This window comes from Malaya genurostris, chromosome 1, assembly GCF_030247185.1.
Source record: "Malaya genurostris strain Urasoe2022 chromosome 1, Malgen_1.1, whole genome shotgun sequence".
In the NCBI taxonomy this organism is placed as follows: domain Eukaryota; kingdom Metazoa; phylum Arthropoda; class Insecta; order Diptera; family Culicidae; genus Malaya; species Malaya genurostris.
This window is the reverse complement of record NC_080570.1, coordinates 4,242,819-4,268,221: the sequence shown is the minus strand read 5'-3', so window position 1 is coordinate 4,268,221 and position 25,403 is coordinate 4,242,819. Positions and strand designations below refer to the sequence as shown.

The 25,403-nt window shown below is 37.5% G+C and overlaps 3 protein-coding genes across 7 annotated transcripts; all 3 read right to left on the bottom strand.

The window, feature by feature from the left end:
• On the bottom strand, positions 1 to 10,728 carry LOC131430433 (uncharacterized). Of its 4 annotated transcripts, XR_009229530.1 has the most exons (9): positions 6,518 to 6,743; positions 6,077 to 6,282; positions 5,734 to 5,891; positions 5,494 to 5,677; positions 1,716 to 2,278; positions 1,484 to 1,652; positions 882 to 1,412; positions 648 to 810; positions 1 to 588 (listed from the first exon to the last, which is right to left on the bottom strand). XR_009229530.1 is itself a non-coding variant. In XM_058595440.1 (5 exons), the coding sequence occupies exons 2-5, from the start codon at positions 6,105 to 6,107 to the stop codon at positions 2,136 to 2,138; spliced, it is 516 nt and encodes a 171-aa protein (XP_058451423.1). In that variant the 5' UTR covers positions 6,108 to 6,282; positions 6,518 to 6,743; the 3' UTR covers positions 2,049 to 2,135. The 4 variants fall into 4 exon arrangements, 1 of the variants encoding a protein (XP_058451423.1); XR_009229529.1 differs by lacking the exon at positions 1 to 588 and having other exon boundaries at positions 597 to 810; XM_058595440.1 differs by lacking the exons at positions 1 to 588; positions 648 to 810; positions 882 to 1,412; positions 1,484 to 1,652 and having other exon boundaries at positions 2,049 to 2,278.
• Positions 10,729 to 10,791: 63 nt separating this feature from the next.
• LOC131430457 (uncharacterized) lies at positions 10,792 to 12,369 on the bottom strand. 2 transcript variants are annotated; one of them, XM_058595473.1, is made up of 5 exons: positions 11,795 to 12,369; positions 11,678 to 11,733; positions 11,298 to 11,572; positions 11,061 to 11,238; positions 10,792 to 10,989 (listed from the first exon to the last, which is right to left on the bottom strand). In XM_058595473.1, the coding sequence occupies exons 3-5, from the start codon at positions 11,532 to 11,534 to the stop codon at positions 10,853 to 10,855; spliced, it is 552 nt and encodes a 183-aa protein (XP_058451456.1). In that variant the 5' UTR covers positions 11,535 to 11,572; positions 11,678 to 11,733; positions 11,795 to 12,369; the 3' UTR covers positions 10,792 to 10,852. The 2 variants fall into 2 exon arrangements, with proteins under 2 accessions (XP_058451456.1, XP_058451463.1); XM_058595480.1 differs by having other exon boundaries at positions 11,298 to 11,733; positions 11,795 to 11,934; positions 12,019 to 12,369.
• A 6,376-nt stretch (positions 12,370 to 18,745) lies between these two features.
• On the bottom strand, positions 18,746 to 24,578 carry LOC131430472 (uncharacterized). The gene is made up of 5 exons (XM_058595491.1): positions 23,986 to 24,578; positions 23,613 to 23,917; positions 23,015 to 23,546; positions 22,775 to 22,943; positions 18,746 to 18,951 (listed from the first exon to the last, which is right to left on the bottom strand). The coding sequence occupies exons 3-5, from the start codon at positions 23,240 to 23,242 to the stop codon at positions 18,800 to 18,802; spliced, it is 549 nt and encodes a 182-aa protein (XP_058451474.1). The 5' UTR covers positions 23,243 to 23,546; positions 23,613 to 23,917; positions 23,986 to 24,578; the 3' UTR covers positions 18,746 to 18,799.
• Between the last annotated feature and the right edge of the window lie 825 nt (positions 24,579 to 25,403).

Sequence of the window (25,403 nt, the reverse complement as noted above, 5' to 3'; positions counted from 1 at the left end):
CGGCTATGTTTACCGGGCCTTGCTGCTGCCGAGGACGCAGTGCATTGTCCGACCCCCCCGTGGTGTCGTTTTGCCTATCCAACAGTTTATCCTCACTGATGACACGGATGGTAGCTAAAATGAAAGAAAAATGTTAGAGTTGTGGTACTGGATTGGGAGTGTGCTGGAGTTAGTTTCTCCCTCCCCTAAAACAGATTTTCGATCTATTCACAACAAGTAAAACACAGTTTTCTATAGTGTTACGTTAAAATAAATAAATATACTGATTACTTCGAGTGTGCTATCGAAATAAAAATACACTAAAATGTTAAATATATTGCTTCGTTTAAAAACTAGGAATCCACTGGGGGAATGAGTCAGTTTATTGCAACCTGGTTGCACCCTAGGACTGTATATCGGGAAAGTTGGAGAAAATTGTGCCAACGTTCTGAAATATTCGCCGACGAAAGTTGAACAGTTTCGCCCGTTTTCGGCCATCGGCTCGCTTCACGACGATGTTGATGTTTTCCTGCAGGACCGCTTCGTTGACACCGTCGTCAGTCCATGCTTCTGAGAAGCGGGATGGAAGGAAAAAAGAAGAAAAAACATCTTCTGTCATTAGGCTAAAGCCATCGAAATGAGTAGGGGGAGGGGGGGCAATGTCAAACCTAGCATGCAATCATGGAAGATCTGGTAATCCTTCATCGGTCGGCGTTCCTTCCGACCTGTCCCATTGTAGTTGTACATCTCGAGGGCGGCGTCGGAAAATAGCACCGGAAATGTTTTGGCCACGTCCTTGGTTTGATCTTTAACTCGCCTAAGGTGCTCGATCTTGAGAAGGTAAAAGGATAGATAAAATGAAACACATATTATTTGTAGAAAAAGTCATAGCCAAAACTTACGTATTGCTTTCTGATGATGGGAAACATCCTGACGGAGGCCTCTAACCGCTCGATGGTATCACAGTCTGGTATAGGAAACATAAAATTGTCTACACCCTGTTGGGCGCTTTGTTTGAACAACTGTATCCGTTTGAAAACTGAAACCAAAAAAGACATGGTTAGTGGAATAGGTTTTTTACAGAACGAAATGTGCATGGGAGCGAAACATGAAATGGTTTTCTATGTTTTCTATAAAACATTTTATTGGATTTGTCAGATGTTGTACTCGATTACGTGGTAGGAACTCCGGAGAGTTATATTTCAATAACCAATTCATCATCAGATTTTTGTATCGATCAACCGGAAAGGAAAACCTCGAACATTATAACAAGATGGATCAAAAATTCTTCCTCTGATCTTCTAGCAAACATGCCCGCCGTCGTTGATTTTCACGGCAGCGTTTGACCCGAACACGACTTTTCGATGTGGCAATGGCAGCATTAATGCCTTTATGTAATTGTGCCCGATCGTCCAATTGCTCTCGCCAGGCTTCTACAAGAAAAAAAAACAAGAGAATCATACTTATTAGAAACAGTTCAAGTCAACGACTTCATTCAACCTACCCCACATACAGTCGACGAAGATGGCATACATTTTCAGGGGTCGCTTCTGCCGAAAGGGACCTTGCAGACCGTTGAAATTGTACCCTTCCAGAGCTTCATCCAAGAAGAGCAATTTCATCACACTCGGGATGTCCATTGCGGCGGTTTTTTTGTCACGCAGGTAAGCAACCTACGAACCGATAGAATTGAAATTCTAAGCCAAACCGAATCAATCGAATCGCAATGTACTCACATACTGATTCCACGTGCGCGGATTCTCTCGAACGGCCATTTCCAGAGCCTCTATTTCTTCCGGGTTTTGCAGCGGAAATACGAATCTATCCACACCGACGCTTCGGCTTTTGCTCAAGATGGACAGCTGGGTGCTGGTTTTCAAGGGAATCCAATTCTTACAGCGAGCGTTGAACACCGGGACCAGTTGAATTTGGAGATTTGGTGCTTTCTTCAAATTTTTATAAGTCTTCCGTGCATGCCGACCTACAATGTTCATAAGAAAAGATTATTAAAAAAAACTTTCTACGATAATGTCAACACAATCGAAAACACGCATTCGAGAGGAAAAGTATCTCAGTTTATTAGTTTTTATTATTTCTCTTTGTTTTACTAAAATTCTGCAAAACTGTTAATATGAGCTTTGCTGCTTTCTGATGAATCATGATGGCGCCATTCGATAGACATCCGTTTTCTGGTTCCGTCCAAGGCGAACATAGTTTCGAACGCTGATTCGTTTGAACACTCGTTTCATAATCGAGCTGAGACTTCGCTGGTCGATGTCCTTGTGGTCGGACCAGGCTTCTGTAAAGGGGAAATAGGAAAACCAAAATTTTAGTGGTGTCAGTTTCATCCATCAATTCGCTAGATAAGATCTTGCATATCATTTTTAAAGTGCGATATTCGTGAAGTTTTGCTAGAAAAAAAACGTGAGATTGCACAAACAACTCGGAATTATCTAAGCCGTAGGTATCTTGTTCTGGGTGAACCAAACAAAACAAGTAAAGCTAGACGAATGTGAACGGTGCTTCCGACGGGGGATTACAGGTGACACATCTTTTCCTGAATCATCTGAGAAAAGTCTCATATAGACAGCTTCGTTGAAGAGTTCTAATTTTTTTGAGTGAAATATTGGAAGGAAATAAATCAAATAAAAAGTGAGTCAAAATGGGCAAAACACCCGAACTCTGCAAGGTGAGACTTAACAACAATGCTCTCAACGGTGCCAATATTTAGGGGTCTTTGTTAAAAATAAAAGTCGCTATGCAAAATTTGAGTCAAATCGGATATGGGTAAGTGGTGCCGCCTGGCAGTCTAAGTTTGAAAATGTTCAATCTTGAAAAATCACCTTAAGGGGAAAATTTTGTTTTAATACCAAATGTTTAGAATTGCATGAAACGTCGAGATCTAGCTTATATCGAACACAATTTTTTTTTAACTTAGAAAAATTTTGAGATTTCCAAAAGTTTCAGAGATTTGATTTTGCTCAACATTTTTTTTTTCTCGAGATAACACCAAATCTTTACGTTTCATGCAATTCTAAGATATTTGACATCAGAAAAAAATTTCCGATTTCGTAAATCTCAAACATTTTCAAAGTCCCAGTCGATTTTTTTTGTCTAAAATAAACAACAGATCTTGACGTTTTATACAATTCCACGACATTTAGGATCCAAATTTTTTTTCGATTTAGGAATCTTCATGAAAACAACTTTAACGTAGTGACAAGGTGCCAAATCAGGCCGGAATAGTGAGGAAGCGTTATGGTTGCGTAGGAAACGCTTTTTTAGGCATTTTTCACGATATATTTCTTTATTTGCCGTTCCGGTAATGAAGAACTTTTAGTTTACTCGACCAGTGCTGCTGATTGCCAACCAAACCAAATATTTTTTGGAAAACTTGGACTTTTTCTTTATCCAGAAATGCTCCTCTACTCCGTTCCGTTGCATGGCAGCATAAAAAGCATTGTAGTTGGAAACATTTCTGGTCTCTTTGCTTTGCCTTCGCGTCATTCTGGTAGTTCAAGAAATTCATTATTTCCGTCCCCAGTCTTCCTGGCTGTTGTCAAACGTGAATTGAAAGACTTAAGAACGTTATGGAGAGTGCTTGCATGAAAACCAAGCTTTTTTCAAGTTTGCTTACTCACAGATGCGGATTTTCAATACGACCGCTCACAATTGGTTTTCGAACTTGCTCTCCTTTCGTAACCATCTTCGGTCTAATAGCTTGTAGTATCACCAAAAATAGAGGGTAGTGCCCAAATGATTGAGAACCTAAAAAAGTTTGAGCTTTAAAAAATAACCAAAACTTGAATTTTCAAAATCGAAAATTTGGTTTTGACGCCAAATTTTTTAGACCTATATGAAACGTCGAATCGAGAAAAACATGACTTCGATTTGGAAAATTTACGAATGGAGATGATAAACATACCAAGAGTAAATGATGATTTGAGATGATTTTAGAGGCATTTGAATACTAGTGCAAAAATCTATCCGGAACCTTCATAAAAACAGCAATTTAAACTTCAGTCTCATCCTAATCCGAAAAATAAGTAATCCCAGAGTCTTGACGTTTGATACAATTCTAAGACATTTGGCATAAAAAATATCTATCTCCGTAATTTTCTGTTCGCTTACAAACGTACTTTATCAGAAGAAAGTGCTATAATTTTAATGGTTTTTTATTCAACAATTACTGGTTGGTATTTTGACCTCCAGCTGCATTTTGGTTCAAAATTTTCCGGAGTTGATCCTTTTTTTGAGGTAACACCATTTCTGAAAATGTTTGAAATTATGAGACTGTAGTAAGAAATAAATAATGAATGTAAAACACAAATCAATATGTTCTGAAAAACGTTTCAATACTATTGGAAAAAAAACTATCTAACAATTACACCGAAAGTTGCAAGTTCAAGGTTTGGTATCATCTATACTAAAAAAATTTGAGAAAAAAAAATCTCAACAGGTCGATTAAAAAATTGAGGTAACACTAGAATTTCTATGAAATCAGACTTCGAAAATAAAAACAACTTCACTTTCCGAATCTTTTGGTTCCGGAAGAAATGTTTCATCCATGTCTAAGACAACTGACATGATTTCGTCAGTTTGAGCTAGCGAATTTGTGACCTTTTTTCGGTACCCTAGTGAACACACAGACATTTTCCAATCTCGTCGAACTGAGTCGAGTGATATATAAAATAAAAAGTATTCGGGGCTTCGATCAGAAGGCAGTTTTTTTCTCAACAATTCTATATCCTTTCTGTATGGAAAGGCAAAACATTGGATAGTAGCTCTTACACAGTAGCATCATGATAATTCACCCCGATGTACCCGATCGCACTATTCATTGCTTATTGCTTTCCGAACTTTTTCGCTACCGGAATGACTCCCACCGGAATGGCGGTGGGCGAAATCTGTCTTTAGCCTGCTTTGGCTCATAATGAAACATGAATATTATTCGCCTAAATGGTAATTTCAAACGAATTATCAACTGCGTTGGTTTACTTCACGTTTCGTTTTCGTTCGTTAATGCAAGACACTTTTTTTATTTTCCATTAGTTTGTTTGACCGTTTTGGCTCTCCAAAATTTCAAGATTATCCGTATTTAAAATTAGTAGTTCTCATTTGGCCTAGCCTGCAAAACTTAGCGACTCGGCATATGCCATTACTGGAATGATTTTGGGCCCTAATCAGCTGATCCCTGCATGATAGTCTGCATATTTTTTGAGACACCAACTGTGTCAAGGCCCAGGAGTCAAATTCTGAAATATGAAAACATCTTTTCTCCTGAGATGCAAAAATTCAGGAGCACAAACGCGTATTGTTATAAATATATTCCGGCATTAATTGCTTCGATTATAATTTTTATCAAATGTTGAACTGCTATACGGCATAGTAGTCTAATGTAAACTGTTATGCACTGATGTGTCGAAGACGAAACGTCTTCTGACAACAACAACGGATCACAGAAATATTGGAACTGAATCACAGTTTAATAGAAACATACGCAAAAATACTTACGTAGCATACAAACGCCAAATATCACGAAATCCTTCAGCGCCCGTCTCCTTCTTCCGTCGCCCGTGAATTTGGGCGTGCTGAAACAGAAATGAGCAAATATGGCAGTATCGCTGCAGAGCCGTTTGAAAACATTTCCACCGGACAGCTGTTCATCTCGCGACTTGATGCGACGTAGAAAATTGATCTGAAAAGAAAAACAGATTGATCAGATCAAAGCCGAGTTGTTCGGACACTACATACGTATTTGATCCGTGTCTTCTGGTCATGCCGCACAGCATATTCGAGATCTTCCAAAGTATCCGGATCCGTGATTGGAAAAATGAAATTGAATCTCGGCGACCGGTTTTCCTCTTCCGGATAGTAGTACAGGTCACCGAAGAAATCGGTGGGGGATCTGCCTATGAATGGGGAAAAAATTAGATTTTAACACGGCCGTCTGATCGGTTGTCGAGCAGAATTTCAATCAAAAAGTTAAAAACAAGTTGCTGTAAAATATGTACTATATTTTCACATGAAAGACTGAGACAGAAGAGGGACCTAGCATTTTTTCTTCATTTTGTAATGTTGCGAATTGCGTTTTCACCTTCGAAAAATCCATGAGCTGGATACATCATCGATTCGATGTATTTGTTGGTCACTTATCGAGTGCCATGCTAGTTTTAATTGCTGAAAAACTAACCAATTCGGAGTTCCACTTAGAACAAGATTACAACTACTAGCTGCTGTTCATTCCGAACGATTTCAATTTTGCATTCACCAGTTGAACGCGGTTCGAACATACGCCACATCCTGCAATGAGTCGAAATATTTAGATCATTTGCTTATTTAAAAAATGTGTTTGAAATTAAAGCATTGATTCTTTTATTTGAAATTTTCAGAATTGCAAATCAATCATACAGCTGTTACTTTTAGGCAAATTTTATGATTAGGATTGAGTTCATGATTTTCGAAAACTAATAACTTCAGAGTTTCGAATGTACTGAACATAAAACACAACAAACAGAACAAATTCAAAAATACTCACATTTTCCCACGCAGTATTGACAAAACCATGGACATAAGCTTATAGGTCATTAACTTATCACCAAGTTTTTTTTTCTTAAAAAAAATGAAACATTCAAGTGACCAATTTGATATTCAACAGATGACTGTTTAACTTTTGAAATTTACAGTTTGAGTAAATTTAAACTATTTAAGGAAAAAACAATTGAGGGATTCACATGGCCGTAACACATGTTCGGGTTGTCTCATTCAAGTTCAGTCTCAATGCTTGATAGTTTGGCTTTGCGGCGAAGTTTTGACTGCTGAACGTTGCGTCGATTGTTAATTTTTTCTATCGCTCGTTTAATTTTAATCTGCAGTGTGTCTAGATTGATGCCTCTATCCGACCAGGCTTCTGTAAAAGATGATGAGAAAAAAACATAAATAAATTATGTTGGCGTTAAGTGACGCTAGGCGGTTCAACGTGAACTGCTCAGGCAGTGGTGAGTCGAGGACGAAACATAAAAATAAAATAATTCAATTATATTAGCTATGTTATGAGTGAAATTTTAATGACGCGATGAAATTTCAACAAATCCTATTAGTTTAACCATCTCTAGTTGGGTCGATCAAGACCCTTTCCTGTAAACAGTAAATAAAATCGCAGTAATCGGTGGCGTCATTCGCATTTTATACACTGAAAAACGAGTTTACTGTTTTTGAGGAGAAATCGCTAACTGTCGAGTTCTTCTATGAGCTACTTAGCAACACTTTGGGCAATATTACATTTACCTAAACATTGAGGTCATCGCTCGTTAGTTTGGGTTCATGTGATACGATAGTTACCTAAAATTGCGGAGATGAACTTTAGTTGATTTTGGGTATGTTTCAACCCAAAATTAGGTAGCCATGCTTTTATTAATGTTAATGTGTTTTAAATTGTGAACAAAATATTATGTACACGAAAGACTTCATCAAATTACAAGTACTCGATATTATTTTCATGCAATTAGGTTTTTTTACTGGTGTAACTAACCTGAACCTGTTTTAAAGTTCGTCAGCAAACGGACTTTTGCTGAAGATGGAGAAAATTCCTCCGGCAAACGACCACCATTAAGTTTAAGTTCGGGGTTAAATAATTTATATAAAAACCTTTTTTATTCCACCTAGTGGTGTAATGATGCCTTTCTCATATTACTCATATTTCCAAAAATATCACTGGAAATTTTCAAATGATTGCATAAACTTTCTATATGAGAAAGGCAATTAGAGTACTTTTATAAAAAAGCATTTGAATGACGATTGGAATATTGTGTAACTCATCGCCCTATAATTTCGGAACCGGATCTTGAGTCATGAATCGTAAGTTTAACCGTTGCTGAGAAATCGAAGTGAATTCCGTTTTTGGAGCTTTTCTTTACTATAATCGGTTCGGAAGCGGAAACCGAGGACTAGTAGTCCCAAAGTAGTTTTATACATTCACTAATTAACAAGATCTGCCAAATAGGTGAATTTAGCAGAAAGTTTTATAAACATATGCACCTTGTTTTCGTTTGCTTCTTAATTTGTGCGCATTTTTTCATAAATTGGCACATATTTCCTTGTAGTTCCGGAACCGAAAGTCGGATCCAAATAGACCTTTCATTTGAATATGAGTTTATGAGAATCAGTTCCGCCATCTTTGAGAAAATTAAGTGACATTATTTGTCACACACACACATTGCATAGCCTTTCTATATGAGAAAGGCAAAAAGATGCAGATACTGGGGCTTTCGCTAAAAGCGGATCCGTGCCAATTTCAAGAAAAACTTGATCAAATGAAACAATTTAAATTATCAATGATATATGAACTGATAAAAACAAAAAGCATTGCTGTCGAATCGCTATTTGATTGAATTAGCGACAAGGGACGCGGACGAAGTGAGCTCACCACCATCGGCAATTTTGTTTTTAGATAGTCCTCCAAAAGTATGCCATTACAATCCCAGAATCATGATCTTTCCGACCCATTGAACCGTCTTTGAGGCCCTCGTACATAATCAATCCAGCCAAACATGTATTCGAAGTGCGCTTGCGTTCGTCGTTTTATTCCCAAATAAGTGTGCGGAATTCAGTGACAGGATATATTTTTCATCTGCAGAATGAATCTTTATTAAATATTATATTTTGTAGTTGGAGTCTTTACAAAAGTTTTTAGTATTCAACTGGCGCATTCTTCGATGTAAAAAAACATAGAGTGGTTCATGTTTGGATTAAAATTTCGATTCTAACTTTCTTAATTGAACATTGTAGCATTTTACAGCAAAGATGTAGGAAATTGTATTTTGAACAAATTTGCTGAAAAAGCCATCTTTCTACCTCTTTATTTGATCGAGTTATATCAATTTTTCGGAGTAAAAGTAGGATAGCTCCAAAAAAATGAAATCTTTCTGTTCTAACTTTTTTTGTGAACAGTTTTACAAATAAATCGACTTACGAAGATTTGTCGAGCTAATTATTGCGCACAATTACTATAAAAACTAATCTTATCTATGTTCGAAGTGAAATCTGAGATGGTGTTATTATTTTAATTCATTTACATTATTGTTGGAATTGCTTTACAAAAAATCGAAAAAAGTCATATAACTCTTAAACGCCGAAACGTAGCAACATACTACCTCCTGCAAAACGATGGTTTCGAATGCCAGCCCTAGAGCAAATTCAGCAGCTGGAAGTTCTATATGAAAGATCTATAATAGAGCAGAAACTGGAACAAACGTATCCCCAGCAAGCCGTTCTAGTTTTATTTATTCGACCAGTTCTTCTGTCAAATTTAAAACTGGTCTACGATGCCGTTCTATTTTTTTTTGTATGTTTGAAGCACGAGTAAAACTCTGCTGGGGCTGCCAGTTTTTCTTGTTATAAAATTCAGATTTAAATTTTGTAACTGACATAAATTATGCATCTAGAACTAGAACACTACTGAATGTGCCCTTATGAGTGTCTCATATATCATTTTTTCGAGAAATGATAAACAAGAATACTACAGCCAAGAATAGATTTTTCGCTCAACAAACTAAATTTTATTAAATTTTTTCGCTGACGGCGAAATGAGATTGGTAAAGAAACTTCACTGAGCTAGTCTAATTCATCGCACCAAAGGTTTTGTAATTTTTCCGTTTCCGTCTACTTAGTATAGAACCACCACACAATTACAATCAAAAAGATTTGATTTGTTAAATTCCCCATATAATCGAGCAAAAGTTAATTTCCAAAAAAAAAAAAATTACGGGAGTGAAAATTTTACTCGTCCAACGCGAACGCCTACTGCGATATATTTTTTTAACAACTAATGTCGTTTTCACTTGATGCCAAACCTAACCCAGTTTCCATCCTAACTGCTGTCAAACCGTTTATTAGAATCTAGTTTCGAACGTAGCTTCAACGTTGTTGAACTGATAATCGAGTGAGTTTCGAACCTGGTTTTTATATCAGGTTTGCTCAAACCCCCGTTGCTAAGTGCGAACCCAACACGGTTTCGTGAAAAGTGTTTGTTTGATGAAACTACCCTGGCTCAGTTTCAGTTTTCTTTAGCGAAAACAACATAAATAAATCGCGTTCATGGCACTGAGTTACTATCGACTAATCCAACGAACGGTTTAAGTAGAATCTACATTCTGCGACATTGTAATTCTTATCCAATAAGTTATTGGATAAACCAACAAGGCACTTACCTAACATACAATCGGTAAAAATGCTGTACCCCTTCATTGCTATCTTGGGGAAACGATGACCGGAAATTCCGCTCCAGTTGTAATTCGCCATCGATGTATCGGTGAAGAATAAACTAAAGCACTCCACCAGATCCGTCTTCGGTGGTACCATGAAGTTCAGGTAGCGTATCTGAAAGTAGTAGGACAATGTTTAAATTAAACGAAATTGCACAAAACACCGGTCAAGTCGTACATAGTCCGCACGTACTGCGTTGCTTGCTTGAACCGTTTTTTCCAATCGCTCAACATCCGCTGCATCTACCAGAGGAAAATCAAACCCACTGACGAGTACACGACGTTTCGGTACAACTGTGTGACGTTTGCTACAAGTGCGATCCAAATGTTCCAGCTGGGTTTTCAGTGCTTCTACTCGTCGCTCGGTAGTTTTATTTAGGGGACCTTTTTCAGCAGCACATCTGTAGGCCGAGATTTGCGACCTCAACCGAACCATTGCCAATCTGAAGTTGTCTGTTTGGATGAAAATTTGATTTACTTTCATCATTAGTAGCTCAACATGAATATTATGGCATTTTACTGATTACTGCATATTATCAGCGGGTCACTATTATTAACAGAGCAGATATAAAAATATTGTTTTATTGTAAATTCTAAAATAGACACCACTATCAGTTGCCCTGCAACTGTTTCATTTTCTTTTTCAATACTTGATTCCGAGTGTACCGTCGCCGGCTGATGTGGTAGATTGCTTTTTTCAGTTGCTCCATCAGCACAACTGCGTTAATACCATGCGATCGCCACGCATCTGCAATTATAAGGGTTTCATTTTACATCCCATACATCCGACTGAATATAGATCATATCAAACTACATTACCCAACATGCAAATGGAAAACACGTCATACTTCTTCATGGCTTTCTTAGGCGTCTTGGGGTACTCGGCACGCTCGACACCGTAGTAGCTGTAGTTTGTCATCGCAAAATCGCTGAAGAACATACTGAACGATTGGACTACAGTTAGATGAATCGACTTGGTGAGGTTTAGATACTGCACCTAATTGGAAATCCACAACTTGAATTATTCAAAAAAAAAAGTCAGCACATAAATCTTACATATTGTGAACGCATTATGGAACTTTGCTTGACTGCCAGCTCCAACCGTTCGATGTCGTCTTCCGTGGCCAGCGGAAAGTCAAACCCCATTACCGTGGGATTCTCGTCGATGTGCACTGTGGCCGGGCTGGGAAAACCGGTGAAATTATCCACCATCGTTTGATGCAGCTGCTGCAGGTACATTTCGTGATGATTGGCGTCCACCAGGGTGGGATTTTGTTGCTGCTCGCTCAACATGGTTGCAAAGTTGCGCACTTTTACGGTATGCAGATTACCTGCGAAATGCAAAAGGAACACTATAAGTTTGCTTTCATACCAGACACATTCGAACAAGCAAACAAACGAGAAACATTATAGATTGACGGTAATTTATTTCATACATTTTAAGTTACAAGTATAATCACAAATTGGTTTAACAAGTTTCGCTGAAGAGTTCCTACAAATAGAAGAAGGATGGTCACTTTTTAGTGCATTTTGTCATATTTTTTTTTACATACCTGTCCAAAAAATCTTGTCTAAACGGTTTCTAAAGTTTTGATTGTGACATTTAACCCACAAGTCAAGGTGGTTTCTAAATCAATACCAACAATTCGACATTGTTTTCATTCAACATTGCACGATTGATTCCCATAGTAATCTGAGCATGAATTCGTTGTTTGTTATAGCATCTGCTATTTTTTTTTGGGAACCGGACAGTGTTTGCCCATGACACACAACGTACCTTACTAAAAATTTCTATCTTCGCGTTCAATCTGCTGGATCATTTTCCCCTGTATTGACTGCCCGTACAGTAAATTTAATACTCTCATTAACCCTCCCTCAACTTTTCTTTCCAGCATCCGCAATCTTCTACACTTCCAATGTCTGCGCCTCTTTTTCCCGTAGCACAGAACAAACATTTTCAGTAGAGTATTCACTTGCAAACGTATTAAATAGCAGCAAAACAACTCAAAGTAACTATTGATACAATTGTTTACACATATCGATTACTGAAACAATAATTTTAACGGAAAATATTTTGCTGTGCGTAATGGCGTTTGTTTTTATTTCACAAACTTTTTATTGATGCAAACCAGTGCTGCCGAAACGTGTAATTGGAAACAGCAGTATAATTAACTAGAGTCTGAAAATTGTGAAAAACTAATGTCGTTTTCGTTTTTAAATTGCACTACACCGGTGTAGGTAAGGTTGCACTGAAAACGTTCGTTTTTGCCAATTGCACTACACCAGTGCTACACTTTTTCTGCACCGATACCACTGGTGTAGCACTCATCAAAAGTTTGGTGTAGCTCTGTGCAATGGAATCGTTTGTGGTAGTCAATGGTTACTGTTTATGTTTTCGTCATTTTTGTTCGTTTATTCATGCCTCCGTGTAGCACTGCACCGGTGTAGGGTAACAGAGGTATTTTGGCCACTTCATATATTTTGGCCCACCTATCAAACTTTATCGATTTCATCGGATTTTATCGATGTTAAGTAACTCATTTTGCATCAATTTGAAGCTAATCACATTAAATTACCTATTGCGGAAGGGGTTTTTAAAGATATTACAACATTTGGTGGATATTTTTATAAAGTGGGCCAAAATAAAATCAATCCTAAAGTGGGCCAAAATACCTCTGTTACCCTAGTGCAAATTAAAAACGAAAATGCCATAAGAATTTCCCAGGTATGAAAACAGCATTCAATTTCACTTCTTCAAAATTGATATTTCAGCTTACGATTTTTTCATAAATAATTAATGATCGATTTTTACATGATTCATCACGTTTCAAAAATTTAGAGCAGGTTTCTAGCACAAGAAGTTTGTATAATTTCTAATACTCTATTTGAAAGTATTGTAAAAATTTATCCAAATGCCAATCTCGATGAATGTCTGTTGAATTTGAGACATATTTTCGAAGCTGTTCCACAGTTTTGTTATCCCTTTAATTGATACTGTGATTTGAATCCCATTGAAATCTATATCTCAATGATCATTAAGGAAAGATATCAAGTAAAAATGCCTCTTTTTTTGGTTATTACGTCAAATTTCAGTAATTTCCAACATAGTGCCTATCGAAAGTCGATAGTTTTTGTCGTTATCCATTATGTCATTATGTTAAGTTTTAGATGAAAGAATTACTGATTGGACCGCAATAATCGAAAGAGAATGTAAACAAGGAGAAGCTATCATTTGCACTTAAGATATTTTTTATTGTTCGTCTTCATGCGCACAATCTTTTAAAATCTGTTTCCTCCGTATCTGTTCCTTGATCTACTTACTCAAAAAGAAATGGTTGGAAATGGCAACCCTGTGCATGAGGAACGACTGGAGCAAAATGTCAAACTAACTCGTTTTCTCAATCGTTCCCGTACCGGGTTCAGCTTGGTACACACTGCACAACGGATTGAGGGCAAAACAGACGATACGTTTCTATCAGAGTGGATGTTAGAAAAGGGACGGCTGCTGCCAGCAACAAACTATTTTTGTGAATTTAATTTCGAACCTGTCAATTCGACAGTCCCACGACAAAAGGGCCTAACTTCAAATGAGAGCCTCTTTTTGTTTACTTTCTCTTTTGATAACTACGGAGCCATTACTGCAACTTCTTGGAAGTTTCCAATATAAATCGAAAGCTTGTAGTTTGAACTTGAAAGTTTTGCGAAGAGCTAGGCGTCAAATATAAAATCAATCTGGTAAATTGTGCAAGAAAAAGTGAACTAAGGGAAACTATAATGTGCAGTTGGTCCTTTTGTCGTGGGACTGTCGAATTCCAATAAGAAGCTTTTCGAATATCTGATCAAATCACGAATTGATGCCGCTAATTTCTATGAGGTTGAGTAACGGTGCGCCTATTCGTTTCAGCCATATATTGAACCCATTAGTTAGAGTGATATATTGAATCCATTAGTTAGAGTGAGATCAAATACAAATTATAATACGGAATACTTCGACAAATTTTCAAGGACACATTTTGCATCGTCATGATACACTGTCAGAGTGACAATGTACTTTAACGAGTTTTCTATAATACTAACAACACTGAAGGGTAAGAACAAGTTCACCATAGTTACTGTTTATCATAGTGAAAAATAAATAAACAAACAGTTTTTATCTGATAATCAAGATCACAAGCGAAATGTAAGTTAAACAATAATCTAGAATGGTTAAGCCACCATGAATATACTACTAGCTGCATTGATATTTGTAAATTCATGGGTGTTTGTGTTCATTTTTCATCTATTGTGCTAGTGCCGGTGATATTTAGACTGATTGTTGCAGTTTAAGACAGCAACGATAAACATAAACAAACAAGTTTGTTTTGGACCGTAGCAACTAGCATAAAGCGTTGCCAGAAACGATCTCCTTCCACATTTTCAAACTATCGCAATGAAAGGGAGTAATTTGCTAGGCTTACTTGTTCAGGCTGTGAACCAAACATTGGCGGTTCGTTTGTATGGGACTTATGGGTATTATTATTTGTATTTGGTGAGATCACCTGTTCCTGTCCAATGGCTCAAAAGTGGTGGAGAAAGGTACATTCGTCTTGAAATTTCGTGTCGCTATAACAGCAGTATTGCACAATTGTGAAACTATTATTTCTGCGGAATTACTTCTTAGCATTGAAGCAGATTATTGTATGCAACTTTAACACAATTCGTTAATTGATAATCAAGAAATCCGCAAAATATTATTGCTATTTTTCTAATGAAATTCAATCGATCACTAAAAAAACTATACATGACCACCCCGGTGGCACGATTGTTATCTGCATAAACTGGTTTGAAGCCGAAAATTTTTGTTCTTTGGTTTTAGTTCACTGTCAAATGCTGTGTTTAAGCAGTGTTCACACGTTCACATTTTTCTTCAGGCGGTTGCACCAACATAAGGAAACGATTTCGATGGAATATAATCAAACTATAATAAACCACAATTTCTTTTTCTTATTCAAAAACAGGTCAAATTACTAGTTTTATAGAGAATCTAGACTAGAGTTATATTTATATTGGGTTTGAATAAATTAACTTTTGACACCAGTGTGGTTTGATTGTATGGTATAAACGTAGCTTAACATATTGTTAACAACAACGCCACCAAAACAAAATGCGTTGGTTTCAGGAACCAGCTTCCATAGCAGGGAGGTGGACATGACGCTACCTACATGTATTCTTTCTGCGTGTTTAAAATCAGATGAAATAAAAATGGGTCCAACACAGTTTCGATCAAATACGAAATGTGGCATTCTGTAGCTCGATCGAGTTCGAGTTTTCCATACAAAAGCATCACTCAATCGAAATAGAGAATGAAAATTTTTACATTCGTTCGACAAAATCCGATTCGATCGAAATACAGAATAGGCTCTTAACCTAAAGATTATTTTACTCAATATAAAGAGATCGATTCAGTGAAACGAATCGAATTTTAGCAGACTACGCAAGAACATGGTTTTCTGAAAAAAACTGTATAGCGGCCCTTACACGATCATTAAAAGTGTCATTACTAAAAAGGAATGGCACTTTTAATGATCGTGTAAGGTCTACGAGTTCAGTAATGATGGAATTGTGGATTTTCCATCATTACCAACATTATTTCTTCTTCTTATTTTTTTTGTGGAAGTGATGAATATCTTTAGAACTATACGCGAAAAAATGACAAAGTGTAGATTTAAATTGTTAATATTTCATTAACCTTAACGTTTCAATGGCAAATCAAATTTATTTTCAGCTAAACGAAAATAAAAATATTGCTATTGCTGGAGTAGTGACAAATACTCATCATTAATAATGAACGTGTAATGCTAAAAAGTAATGATGTACAGTAATGCAGTAATGACGAGCGTTTGAGCAGAAGTGTCATTACTTAGTAATGACACTTTTAATGATCGTGTAAGGGCCACTTATGACATTCGATGTATTCGTGATGTTGGAATGATGTGAAGCAGCGCGATGCACTCTATTTTTCTGTTTAATATAGCACTTGAAGGTGCGCTACAGCTGGCATTCAGAGAAAGGAAATTATCATTGCATGCTTCTTGGTTTTGTAGACAATTTTGATACAATTGGTGTTGATCGCGAAACTGTGGAAGAGGCTTTTGTAGCTTTTAAGGGGAAGCGGTGACAATAGAGATGTAGAAATGACAAATTCTCATTTTATTAACAAAAAGTCTATTTCAAATTTTTTTGCATACTATTGTTTATTTGATTCTAGTAATTCTGTTCGTTTCCGTTTATTGTAGTTGTTGGCATATCGTCGCCTACAGATGAGTTGTATCGTATTCTTCAACGACTGCGTAAGAGAATTCCGGGTGACACCTTGTACTGTCCAAGCATCTGCAGAATATGGAATAAATTAAACAACTGCAAGATGTGATTTGGTTAGGAATATATGAATAATTTGAATAGATAATGCTTTCTAAAGGAATGTAAACCGTGAAAACGTTAAATCTCCTTTGTTGTGACAGTAGTGAATGTGAAGGACGAACCATTTTCGGCATTCTACGCTCAAATCTAGCTCGTCAATCAATATGACACTCAAACCTTCGTTGCTTGGAGGAATGTGCTATCATCTTTTTCATTCGTCGAATAGACACGAAGGGAATTTGTACTTATGTCGCTTGGAAAAGAAGAAAGCCATGAATGAGTGTTGTGAATGTTACTTGCGATATGACACCCGATTAGAACTAGCATTTATTACCAGATTTATCGGTGTGTACAATTGGCGTAGAGCAAAACATTTTGTAGCTTACAAAATTAAAACTTTTTGCTATTGTCAAACGAAAAAACAGACTAAAAAAGAGCAGCCTGTAGCATGTTGAACATGTAGAGCGAATGCCGGAATAGAGGACAACCACAATAATGCTCAGTAGTGATTTTGGTGGGTTAAATGTTTTTGAGGAATTCGATTAAAAGCCGAAATATTCATTCAATAGAAAATAACCTATTTTGATACCATCTGAGAGTTTCATAAGTATAAAACCATACTCACCTAGCATGCAGGCACTAAAAATTTGATAATTTTGCATGGACTTTTTAGCAACTGCTGTTCTGTCATTCCTCACCAACTCTTTCCAGTTGAAATTAACTAACGCACCGTCTTCGAAGAACCTATGAAACACTCGTTCCACGGTAAAATTATGAGGTTTGTTGTACGCCAAATACCGAACCTGAACCGAGTTTGAAATCAACAATTAGACAAAAGTACTACCAAAGCCACCTGTAAATAGCGTACATATTGATTTCTGATCACCGGATTTCGAACTACCATTAGCTCGAGTCGATCCACGTCCTCCTCGCATGTTAGAGGAAACTCAAATCCAGTAACTCGGACGTTTTTCGTCACCCTTTTATTCCGTGGCAGGGACTTTCGTTGTTCTACCGCTGGCACCGTTGGAGCTTCAAACTTCAATTCCTTCGAATCCCACTCGACGTTTGGTTTTTTGCATTCGGTCTCCGCCGCATAATTGGAGAAAGATTCGACTTTAACGAATAGTTTGGAATCTGCGTTTGAAGTTGGAAAATAGTTTTTCAGAGTTAGACAACATCGAAAGAAAAATATTATCACATTCGAAATTAAATCAATGATGTTTGCTACTTCTTCGAAAGTTTCGAGTAAATGTTTTTGAGATTCCAGATAATGGTTTTTTTTTTATTGAATAATAAAATCACACGCATAGAGTTTATTGATGAAATATTATAGCACTTCCGGATTCGTGTCAGTCTTGTTGTCATGCTTTCTCGCACTTCGCTGGCTTTGGTACTCCTTCCGTTTCCGCAGCAGTCGATCACGGTAACGCTGGTAGTAACGGGCCGACGAAAGGTGATGCTTAGCGGTTTGCGTCACTTTGACCAGAGCAGTCTTGAGAGTTTCTGCCGTAGTGCCATGTTCTCTCCAGGCATCTGTAGAAGAATGACAGATTATAGATATATTTCGTAGTTCAGTACGGTTCATGTTCATTCATATCCTACCGAGCATACAATTTGTGAATATCAAATAATCTTTCATGGCTTTCCTAGGATAGAGAGGATTCGAAAGACCATGGTAGGTAAATCCAGCGAGTACCTGATCGGTGAATAAAAGTGAGAGAACCACTTTCAAATTGTCCTGTTTACACTTTCGGTACGATAGGAAGTGTACCTGCGATAAAATTTGAATTTAGGAAAAAAAATCATCAAAAAAAAATGTTTAAACTTACGTATTGATCGTACATCTTTGGGCTTAAGGTGACCATTTCTTCCAATCGGTCAACCTCATCAATATCCCGCAGAGGAAAATTAAATCCAGGCAGCTTCCGGACTGTATCTGTTGCCTCTGGAAAACAGATGCGTGCGCCTGTTTTCTTAACCAACCTCCGGACTATGTATTTCTGGTTGTCAACGAATTTGCCTGCCGAAAGTAAAACAATGTCAGCAAAAAATTAAGATTTTTCTATCCCGATTTCTATTACGATGAAATTAAGACAATGTGGTTCTGCTAGAAGAAAAATTTATTAAATTTAGTCTAACAAAGAAATAAAAGTAAATTATTCAACACATGGTTTTATCTCGAGCATTTTTTGGATTGACTTTTTCGCCCGAAACGTTCGCTGACGCATTCGATTACGACTTTGCTTGATGGCCGCCGCCATTTGGGTAGCCAGTTCGTTTAGATTCAGTCCTTCGGAAGAAAATGCATCTGAAAAGGGAAGAAAGAATGGGTTCATAATTTATTCCAAGCTCATTTTATAACTTTGACAAATATTTGCAATAAGGGACTCATAAAAAGGGCGAACATCAAATTTTTACGACACACACACAACTATCTGTAACGTTTTTTCCATTGAAATTTTTCACAATATCTCATTTATAATTTGCATCTGTTAGTTGCGATCAAAAGGTGAATTTAGTAGACGGATGGTGGAAATAAATGTTGAATATCGTTTTTCGAATCCAAGATGACGGTTTCCGGTTTGTCGGAATGTTTGAAAAACCATAAAGCACGAGTGTTTTGGAACGGTCATATTAAAATTTAAAATGACAATGATCTTTCCAAACTGTTGTAATCGAAGTAGTCACTCAGTATCTATTTAACGAAAGTATTATGTAGTCTTAGCAACTCCTAACAACGTAGGTTGTTGATTCAAATAAATTTTCATAAGTCAATCCACCTAACCAGTTGTATGATTTACTTTGCATCAGGTTATGGACCCAGAATTGGTCATAAACGGAAGAAGAAAGATTAATTCAAGAATAGCCATCCGTTGAATTGGTTACACCTCTAGAGCTGGGAATTGAAAATCTTTCACAGTGCTTTGTTTACCCTTTTAGAGAGAACAACTGGTGCAACTTTGAAAAAAAAATAGTTGGTTGTGTTCTGAAATAACATCAAATGGAACTCGAAATAATAACATAAATATTGTGCGCAAACACAAGGAAAATCCAGAGTAGTGCAGTCCAGTTCCAAGCTAGCCAAAGCTTCAAAAATGCTACAAACAACAGTTTGTCGAATGCTAAAAAAACCGTGAGTGTGGAACGAAATCAGTGGACATATGGGAAAATTTGAACCAGGGATTATCAGCAGCGCAGCAAGGTGTTGAGGTGCGTTAAAGCCATCTCCGGTCTTTCGATCCGAGATGTGGCCAGACGGTACAGACCCAACTTCCAAATGATGCAGAAAACCGCATGCGATACATTCGAATGTGATTTCGTATTATCGTTTACAGTCGAACCAAATGTGATCCTTTCTGTTTACGTACGAAAAGTTTTTGCCTTTCTCTATAGAAAGGTATTAGAATTGCTGGAAAAACCGACTTTCGAACGGAGCCTCGGAGACCCATAGTGTTATATACCATTCGACTCAGTTCGTCGAGATCGGAAAATGTCTGTGTGTGTGTGTGTGTGTGTGTGTGTGTGTGTGTGTGTGTGTGTGTGTGTGTGTGTGTGTGTGTGTGTGTGTGTGTGTGTATGTGTGTGCACTTTTCGAAGATATTTGAACGCGCTCAATTTTCTCAGAGATGGCTGAACCGATTTGAACAAACTTGGGCTCGTTTGAAAGCTACTGTCGGGCCATTGATCAAGTTCGAAGATCAAATGGCTGTGACTTTTGGTTCCGGAGATATGATTGTATAAGTGACGTAACCGACAAAAAGCGTTGTATTTGAACGCGCTCAATTTTCTCAGAGATGGCTGATCCGATTTTAACAAACTTGGGCTCGTTTGAAAGCTACTGTCAGGCCGTTGATCAAGTTCGAAGATAAAATGGTTGTGACTTTTGGTTCCAGATATGTGATGGTATAAGTGACGTAACCGACAAACACGTTGATTTTTACCGCTCTTATATAAATAAGGGTGCCAAAATTTTGGGATCAACTCTATTTTCGTAGAGTTCTAGTGCTCAAAAGTTTAAGCACCTCGAAAAAAGCCTTCATGCAAAATTTGACCTAAATCGGACATGCTTAAGGGGTGCTGCCCGGTGGTAAAGGTTTGACAATTTTCGATCTTGAAAAAGCACCATGAAATTTCCAAAATCGAAATTTTTTTTTGATGCCAAAACTCTTAAAACTGCATAAAACATCGAAATTTAGTGCCATCTCAAAAAAAATTTTTTTTGAAAAAATCAACTTTCTGGGAATTTTTATATTTTTCCCCAAATCAACTTTCTGGGAATTTTCATATTTAGTCCCAAAAAGTCGATTTTTTCAAAAAATTTTTTTTTCGAGATGACACTAAATCTCAACGTTTCATGCAATTCTAAGCCTTTTGGCATCAAAAATTTTTTTTCGATTTCGAAAATTTCTTGTACTCCCCCCCCCCCTATGATGATTTTTCAAGATATATGAAAATTTCACTAAGTGGACTAAGAAGGCTTTTTTTTTTAGATTAGCATCACTGTTCTCATACAAATAGGCAACGCAAATGTCAAGCACTAGTTTGGAAAAATGATGCTGACTGTGTGACATAAACACTGAAACATGCTTTTGTGAACTACTCGAATCAATCTGAATCAATTGGCGTCTAAAATTATTTAATAAATCTATGAAACATTTTTTCATGAGACTGTTATGAAAGAAGAGAAAGGCATTATCACACCACTAGTTTTAGATTAGCATCACTGTTCTCATACAAATAGGCAACGCAAATGTCAAGCACTAGTTTGGAAAAATGATGCTGACTGTGTGACATAAACACTTAAGCATGCTTTTGTGAACTACTCGAATCAATCTGAATCTATTGGTGTTAGTATCCAAATTTATTTAATAAAAGTATGAAACATATTTTCATGAGACTGTTATGAAAGTAGAGAAAGGCATTATCACACCACTAGGTGGATTAAGAAGGGTTTTTTTTTATTGCGTTTATTTAAACCCGGTTTTAACCATGCAAGGTCGTTCGCCGGGGAACGTACGAAAAGTGTTGTTTCCATAGAAACAAATGCGTGTGAAAATGCCTCAAAAAAAGTCCCCGGATATGGGTAAGGGGCGCTATCCGGCGGTTAGGGTTTGAAAATTTTCGATTTTGAAAAATTACTATATGGGGGGGAGTACATGAAATTTTCGAAATCGAAAAGGTTTTTTTGATGCCAAAAGTCTTAGAATCAATCAATCACTGAAAATATTCTATATTTCTATTCGTAGGTTTTGTACGATACGCTTTATGCGATGACTCGTTCAATTCATGTGTTTGGAATTTTGCGTGCCTTATTTTAGCATTTAATTTCACCTCAATGTCCGTTCATACCAAACATCTTAGAAAACTTAAATCTTGAGATATTTGTGCTTATCTCATACTACTGAAAATTTTATCATAAATTGTTCTTCCTATTCTTGTACAAATTTTGAAAACTAGGGGCGTCCTAGTAAAATAAGTATTCACGAAAAAAAAAAGAATGAGGCTGAATAAACATCTGAACCGGCACATGAACCAGAACTCCGTAGCAAAAAAAAAAACGTGCAAGACTTTTACACAATCTTGTTTTGACGAAACACAAGAGCGGCACTTTGATCGATGACAAAACATTAGTTGAACGTTTTACATCGCGACTAGACATCGAGATGTGCAGGGAATATTCTAGTTCGTGTTTGCCGACAAGTTCGCGAGGAAGGCCATGATTTATCAAACGATTTACAGTTGTGACCTGAAAACGACACTATTCGAAGTCGTCTTTGGGAACGATTTAGTCGGCTGCCACTACTCCAAGGTACGCTACCAACAAGATTGATTTTGTCCTCAAGCTAATGAATTTTTCGAATTGTCCGGAATTTCGACCAATTGAAAAATAAGAAAGAGCTGAGGACATCCCATAATTGCGGGCAAAATGGAATTTTTGACATGAATGAACTATTTTATCCTATTGAATCACGAGTTACAGGAATTTTTTGGCATACCGATTTTAGTCAGCCTTTGAAAATATTGTTGGAACGGGTTTGATGATTAGGTGTCGAATGATTGAGGTTATGTTGTGTCTTATTCTGAACAAAGGCGTATTGGGTTTTCGATCGAATTCCAATATATGTGCTTACCAATAAAACAATGCGAAAAGATGTCGTATCCTTTCATCGGTAACTTACACTTCCCAAGTGTATTCGAGCCATTGTAATTGTAGCCGTCCAGTGCTTCATCCGAGAAAATCAAGGGAAGAAATTGCACAATTGACATACCTTCGGGTTTCTTACGGCTTAGCAAATTAATCTGCAATCACAACAAAAATTAGATTAGGTCTGATATTCCGACACCATAATTTTTGTTGTTTTATTTCTTACATATTCTTGCCGGATCAGTGCGTTCTGGGAAACATTATTCTCCAGTCGTTCAACCTCTTCTTGTTCGCTGATGGGGAACGTAAATCCCGTTACACGTGGGTTGGGTCCCGTTGGGTGAGGGCTCTGTAATATTAGTTTCGACTTTATCGATTTCTTATCACGAATTTCAAACTCTCCGTCAGTGGTGTGTATGTAGTAGTAACTTCTCTCGGTGACATTCAGCGTCATTGGAGCTGCAAAGTTTAAAGTCGGAACATTAGCAAGATTAAACGGGCGCCTTTATTTCTATGGCCTAGAAATAAAATAACATAGGCTACAGATTTTTCATATGGTAATTTATTCGCTTGAGCACATCAGGTCTTTCGGTTTTCTGGTGATCTTTTTCTCCCGTTCGACGATTCTCATTTTGCAGACCTTAATAATGTTGGTATTTTCGTTGATAGGATCCGCTTTGCTCGTGTGGTTGTGCTGATTCCGAAATGAATGTACCGCCCCCGGGTCACCTCGTAGAGTACTAATGCGGCTTTTGCATCTGTCGAAAAGTTACGATACTCAATCCATAGAACATCATGAATACTGGCTTAGATAGATCGCATACCCATTTCGTTTCTGCGAACACAACCAAATGATGATGCGCTCACGGATCTGCGAACGCTGGTACAAATGGCCATCGATCACCAGTTGCATGTTACCGAGAGGACCCAAAATGAAGTAGATAATTCCGACAGCTGGAAATTTAGGATAAAGTTTTAGTTTGCGAATGGTACCGGCATCTCCAAAGTTGCTCCGCGCCTATCGGGTATTGAAAAACATTTGATAGTTAATTGAAGAAAAAATATGATTTATTGTCTTGCGTTCCATTGATGTGAAATAATTCAATTCTATTTTTGTGATTCTCGAGATCTGAAAACAGAAAATTAGACATGGATTACGGTTATAGAATAGATCAAACAGAACTCAAACGATTGTACCTAGGATCCCTGGCTTGATACAGTCCGCACGAATTGTCCAATCGGACTGTTTTTACCGCGTGGTTATGCTCGGCACACACGTAATAGACGAGTCCTTCCTTAACCAGTACTTTGGCGGGACACTGCTTGCGGAACTGGTCACACCGGTAGTGGTAAATCTGTTTCTGTGTGAACGCAAACTGGTAGATATGGTCATCCACCAGCACCGGAGCTGCTCCGAATCGAGCATTCTGATAAACGACTGGTTTTCCTGGGCCAGAAGATAAGACTTCTTCCAGATTGAAGCTCGATTTTGGTTTTTTGTCCTTACGTTTCTGGGTCGGTTTTCGCTTGGATTTCTCCGGTTTCGACTGTTTTATGCAGTCTTGAAGCTCACTAATCTCAGCTGATTTAGATATTATAATAATTGTATCTGCAAAAAAAAACAAATACAGAATTTCTAATTTATTGGTGAATCGATTTCGTGCAATAAGGATATGACGAATATATTCAATGAAACTAATTTGGTGGAGTTCGAAAACCTACGACCAATACTTTCGACAATTCGTTCGCCTTTTATTGTTAAACCATTAAAATTCACACATTTGTTTAGTTACTCTAATTGGAGCTGTTTAGCCCATCTGAACATTCCGACGGATTGTGATTGTGTGTCTGATTCTTGAGAATAAGTCCCGCGCTGCCATCAAGCGTTATTATCCGGGCCCGACACTTGAGCGAACGGCTCTTCGCACACAACCAGTAAGTTTTGTTTTTGTTACTGTTGTTCCGGAAGAAGGAATATCCTCCCATCAGCAGCATCGGGCGTCCCTTGCGACCTACCACCATCTTCAAATCGAGCGGAAACTTTTGCTTCACGTCACCATCCTCCTCGTCGTTGTCGTCGTCCTCCCCGGCAGAAATGAAAACCGGCTTCGGCTTGTGCATGAAAACTGTTGGATTGCAAAAAAAAAACATAAATGAAAACATTAGAAAAATTTCAGGAAAAAAATTGATTTTTGAAGAAGAGTAAAACTTTTGTTGTTTTTTCTCAGTTCGATCAATTTATTTTCATTAACTGTCAAACAGGAGGGTGGATATGCTGGACACTGTTGTAGGTGATCTGTGAGCTATTGGCGTACGTTACGAGACGTGCGCGACATTTGAGTTTTTTGGCCATCGAACAAATCCAGTAGGATCTGAGATCCTTGAAACTGTTTCGGATATAGCTGTAGCCGTCAACCATCACTTTTAAATTACCTTTGGCACTGGACACGACGCTTACATTGTGTAAACCGACGTCCAAAACGTACTGACCGCGACCTGAAAAATATGTGCGTTAGTTGGATTGTAGTTGATTTGTATTTATCGCTAGTTCAAGAAAATTTCCAGATTGCAAAAACAAAGCAAAATGATGTCGTTATTTTCCTTCCAAAGATACA

Excerpts from the sequence above, each read along its gene's own strand:
- LOC131430472 (XM_058595491.1), bottom strand. The coding sequence starts at position 23,242 with ATGACGCTGAATGTCACCGAGAGAAGTTACTACTACATACACACCACT. Across the intron at positions 22,944-23,014 it reads CACTGATCCGGCAAGAATAT|ATTAATTTGCTAAGCCGTAA; the intron begins GTAAGAAATAAA and ends TTGTGATTGCAG. Across the intron at positions 18,952-22,774 it reads CTTTTCGCATTGTTTTATTG|ATGCATTTTCTTCCGAAGGA; the intron begins GTAAGCACATAT and ends TTCCCTTTTCAG.
- LOC131430433 (XM_058595440.1), bottom strand. The coding sequence starts at position 6,107 with ATGATGTATCCAGCTCATGGATTTTTCGAAG. Across the intron at positions 5,892-6,076 it reads AGCTCATGGATTTTTCGAAG|GCAGATCCCCCACCGATTTC; the intron begins GTGAAAACGCAA and ends CCCCATTCATAG. Across the intron at positions 5,678-5,733 it reads AGAAGACACGGATCAAATAC|ATCAATTTTCTACGTCGCAT; the intron begins GTATGTAGTGTC and ends TTTTCTTTTCAG.
- LOC131430457 (XM_058595473.1), bottom strand. The coding sequence starts at position 11,534 with ATGTTGAGCGAGCAGCAACAAAATCCCACCCTGGTGGACGCCAATCAT. Across the intron at positions 11,239-11,297 it reads CCATAATGCGTTCACAATAT|GTGCAGTATCTAAACCTCAC; the intron begins GTAAGATTTATG and ends ATTTCCAATTAG. Across the intron at positions 10,990-11,060 it reads GTTTTCCATTTGCATGTTGG|ATGCGTGGCGATCGCATGGT; the intron begins GTAATGTAGTTT and ends TTATAATTGCAG.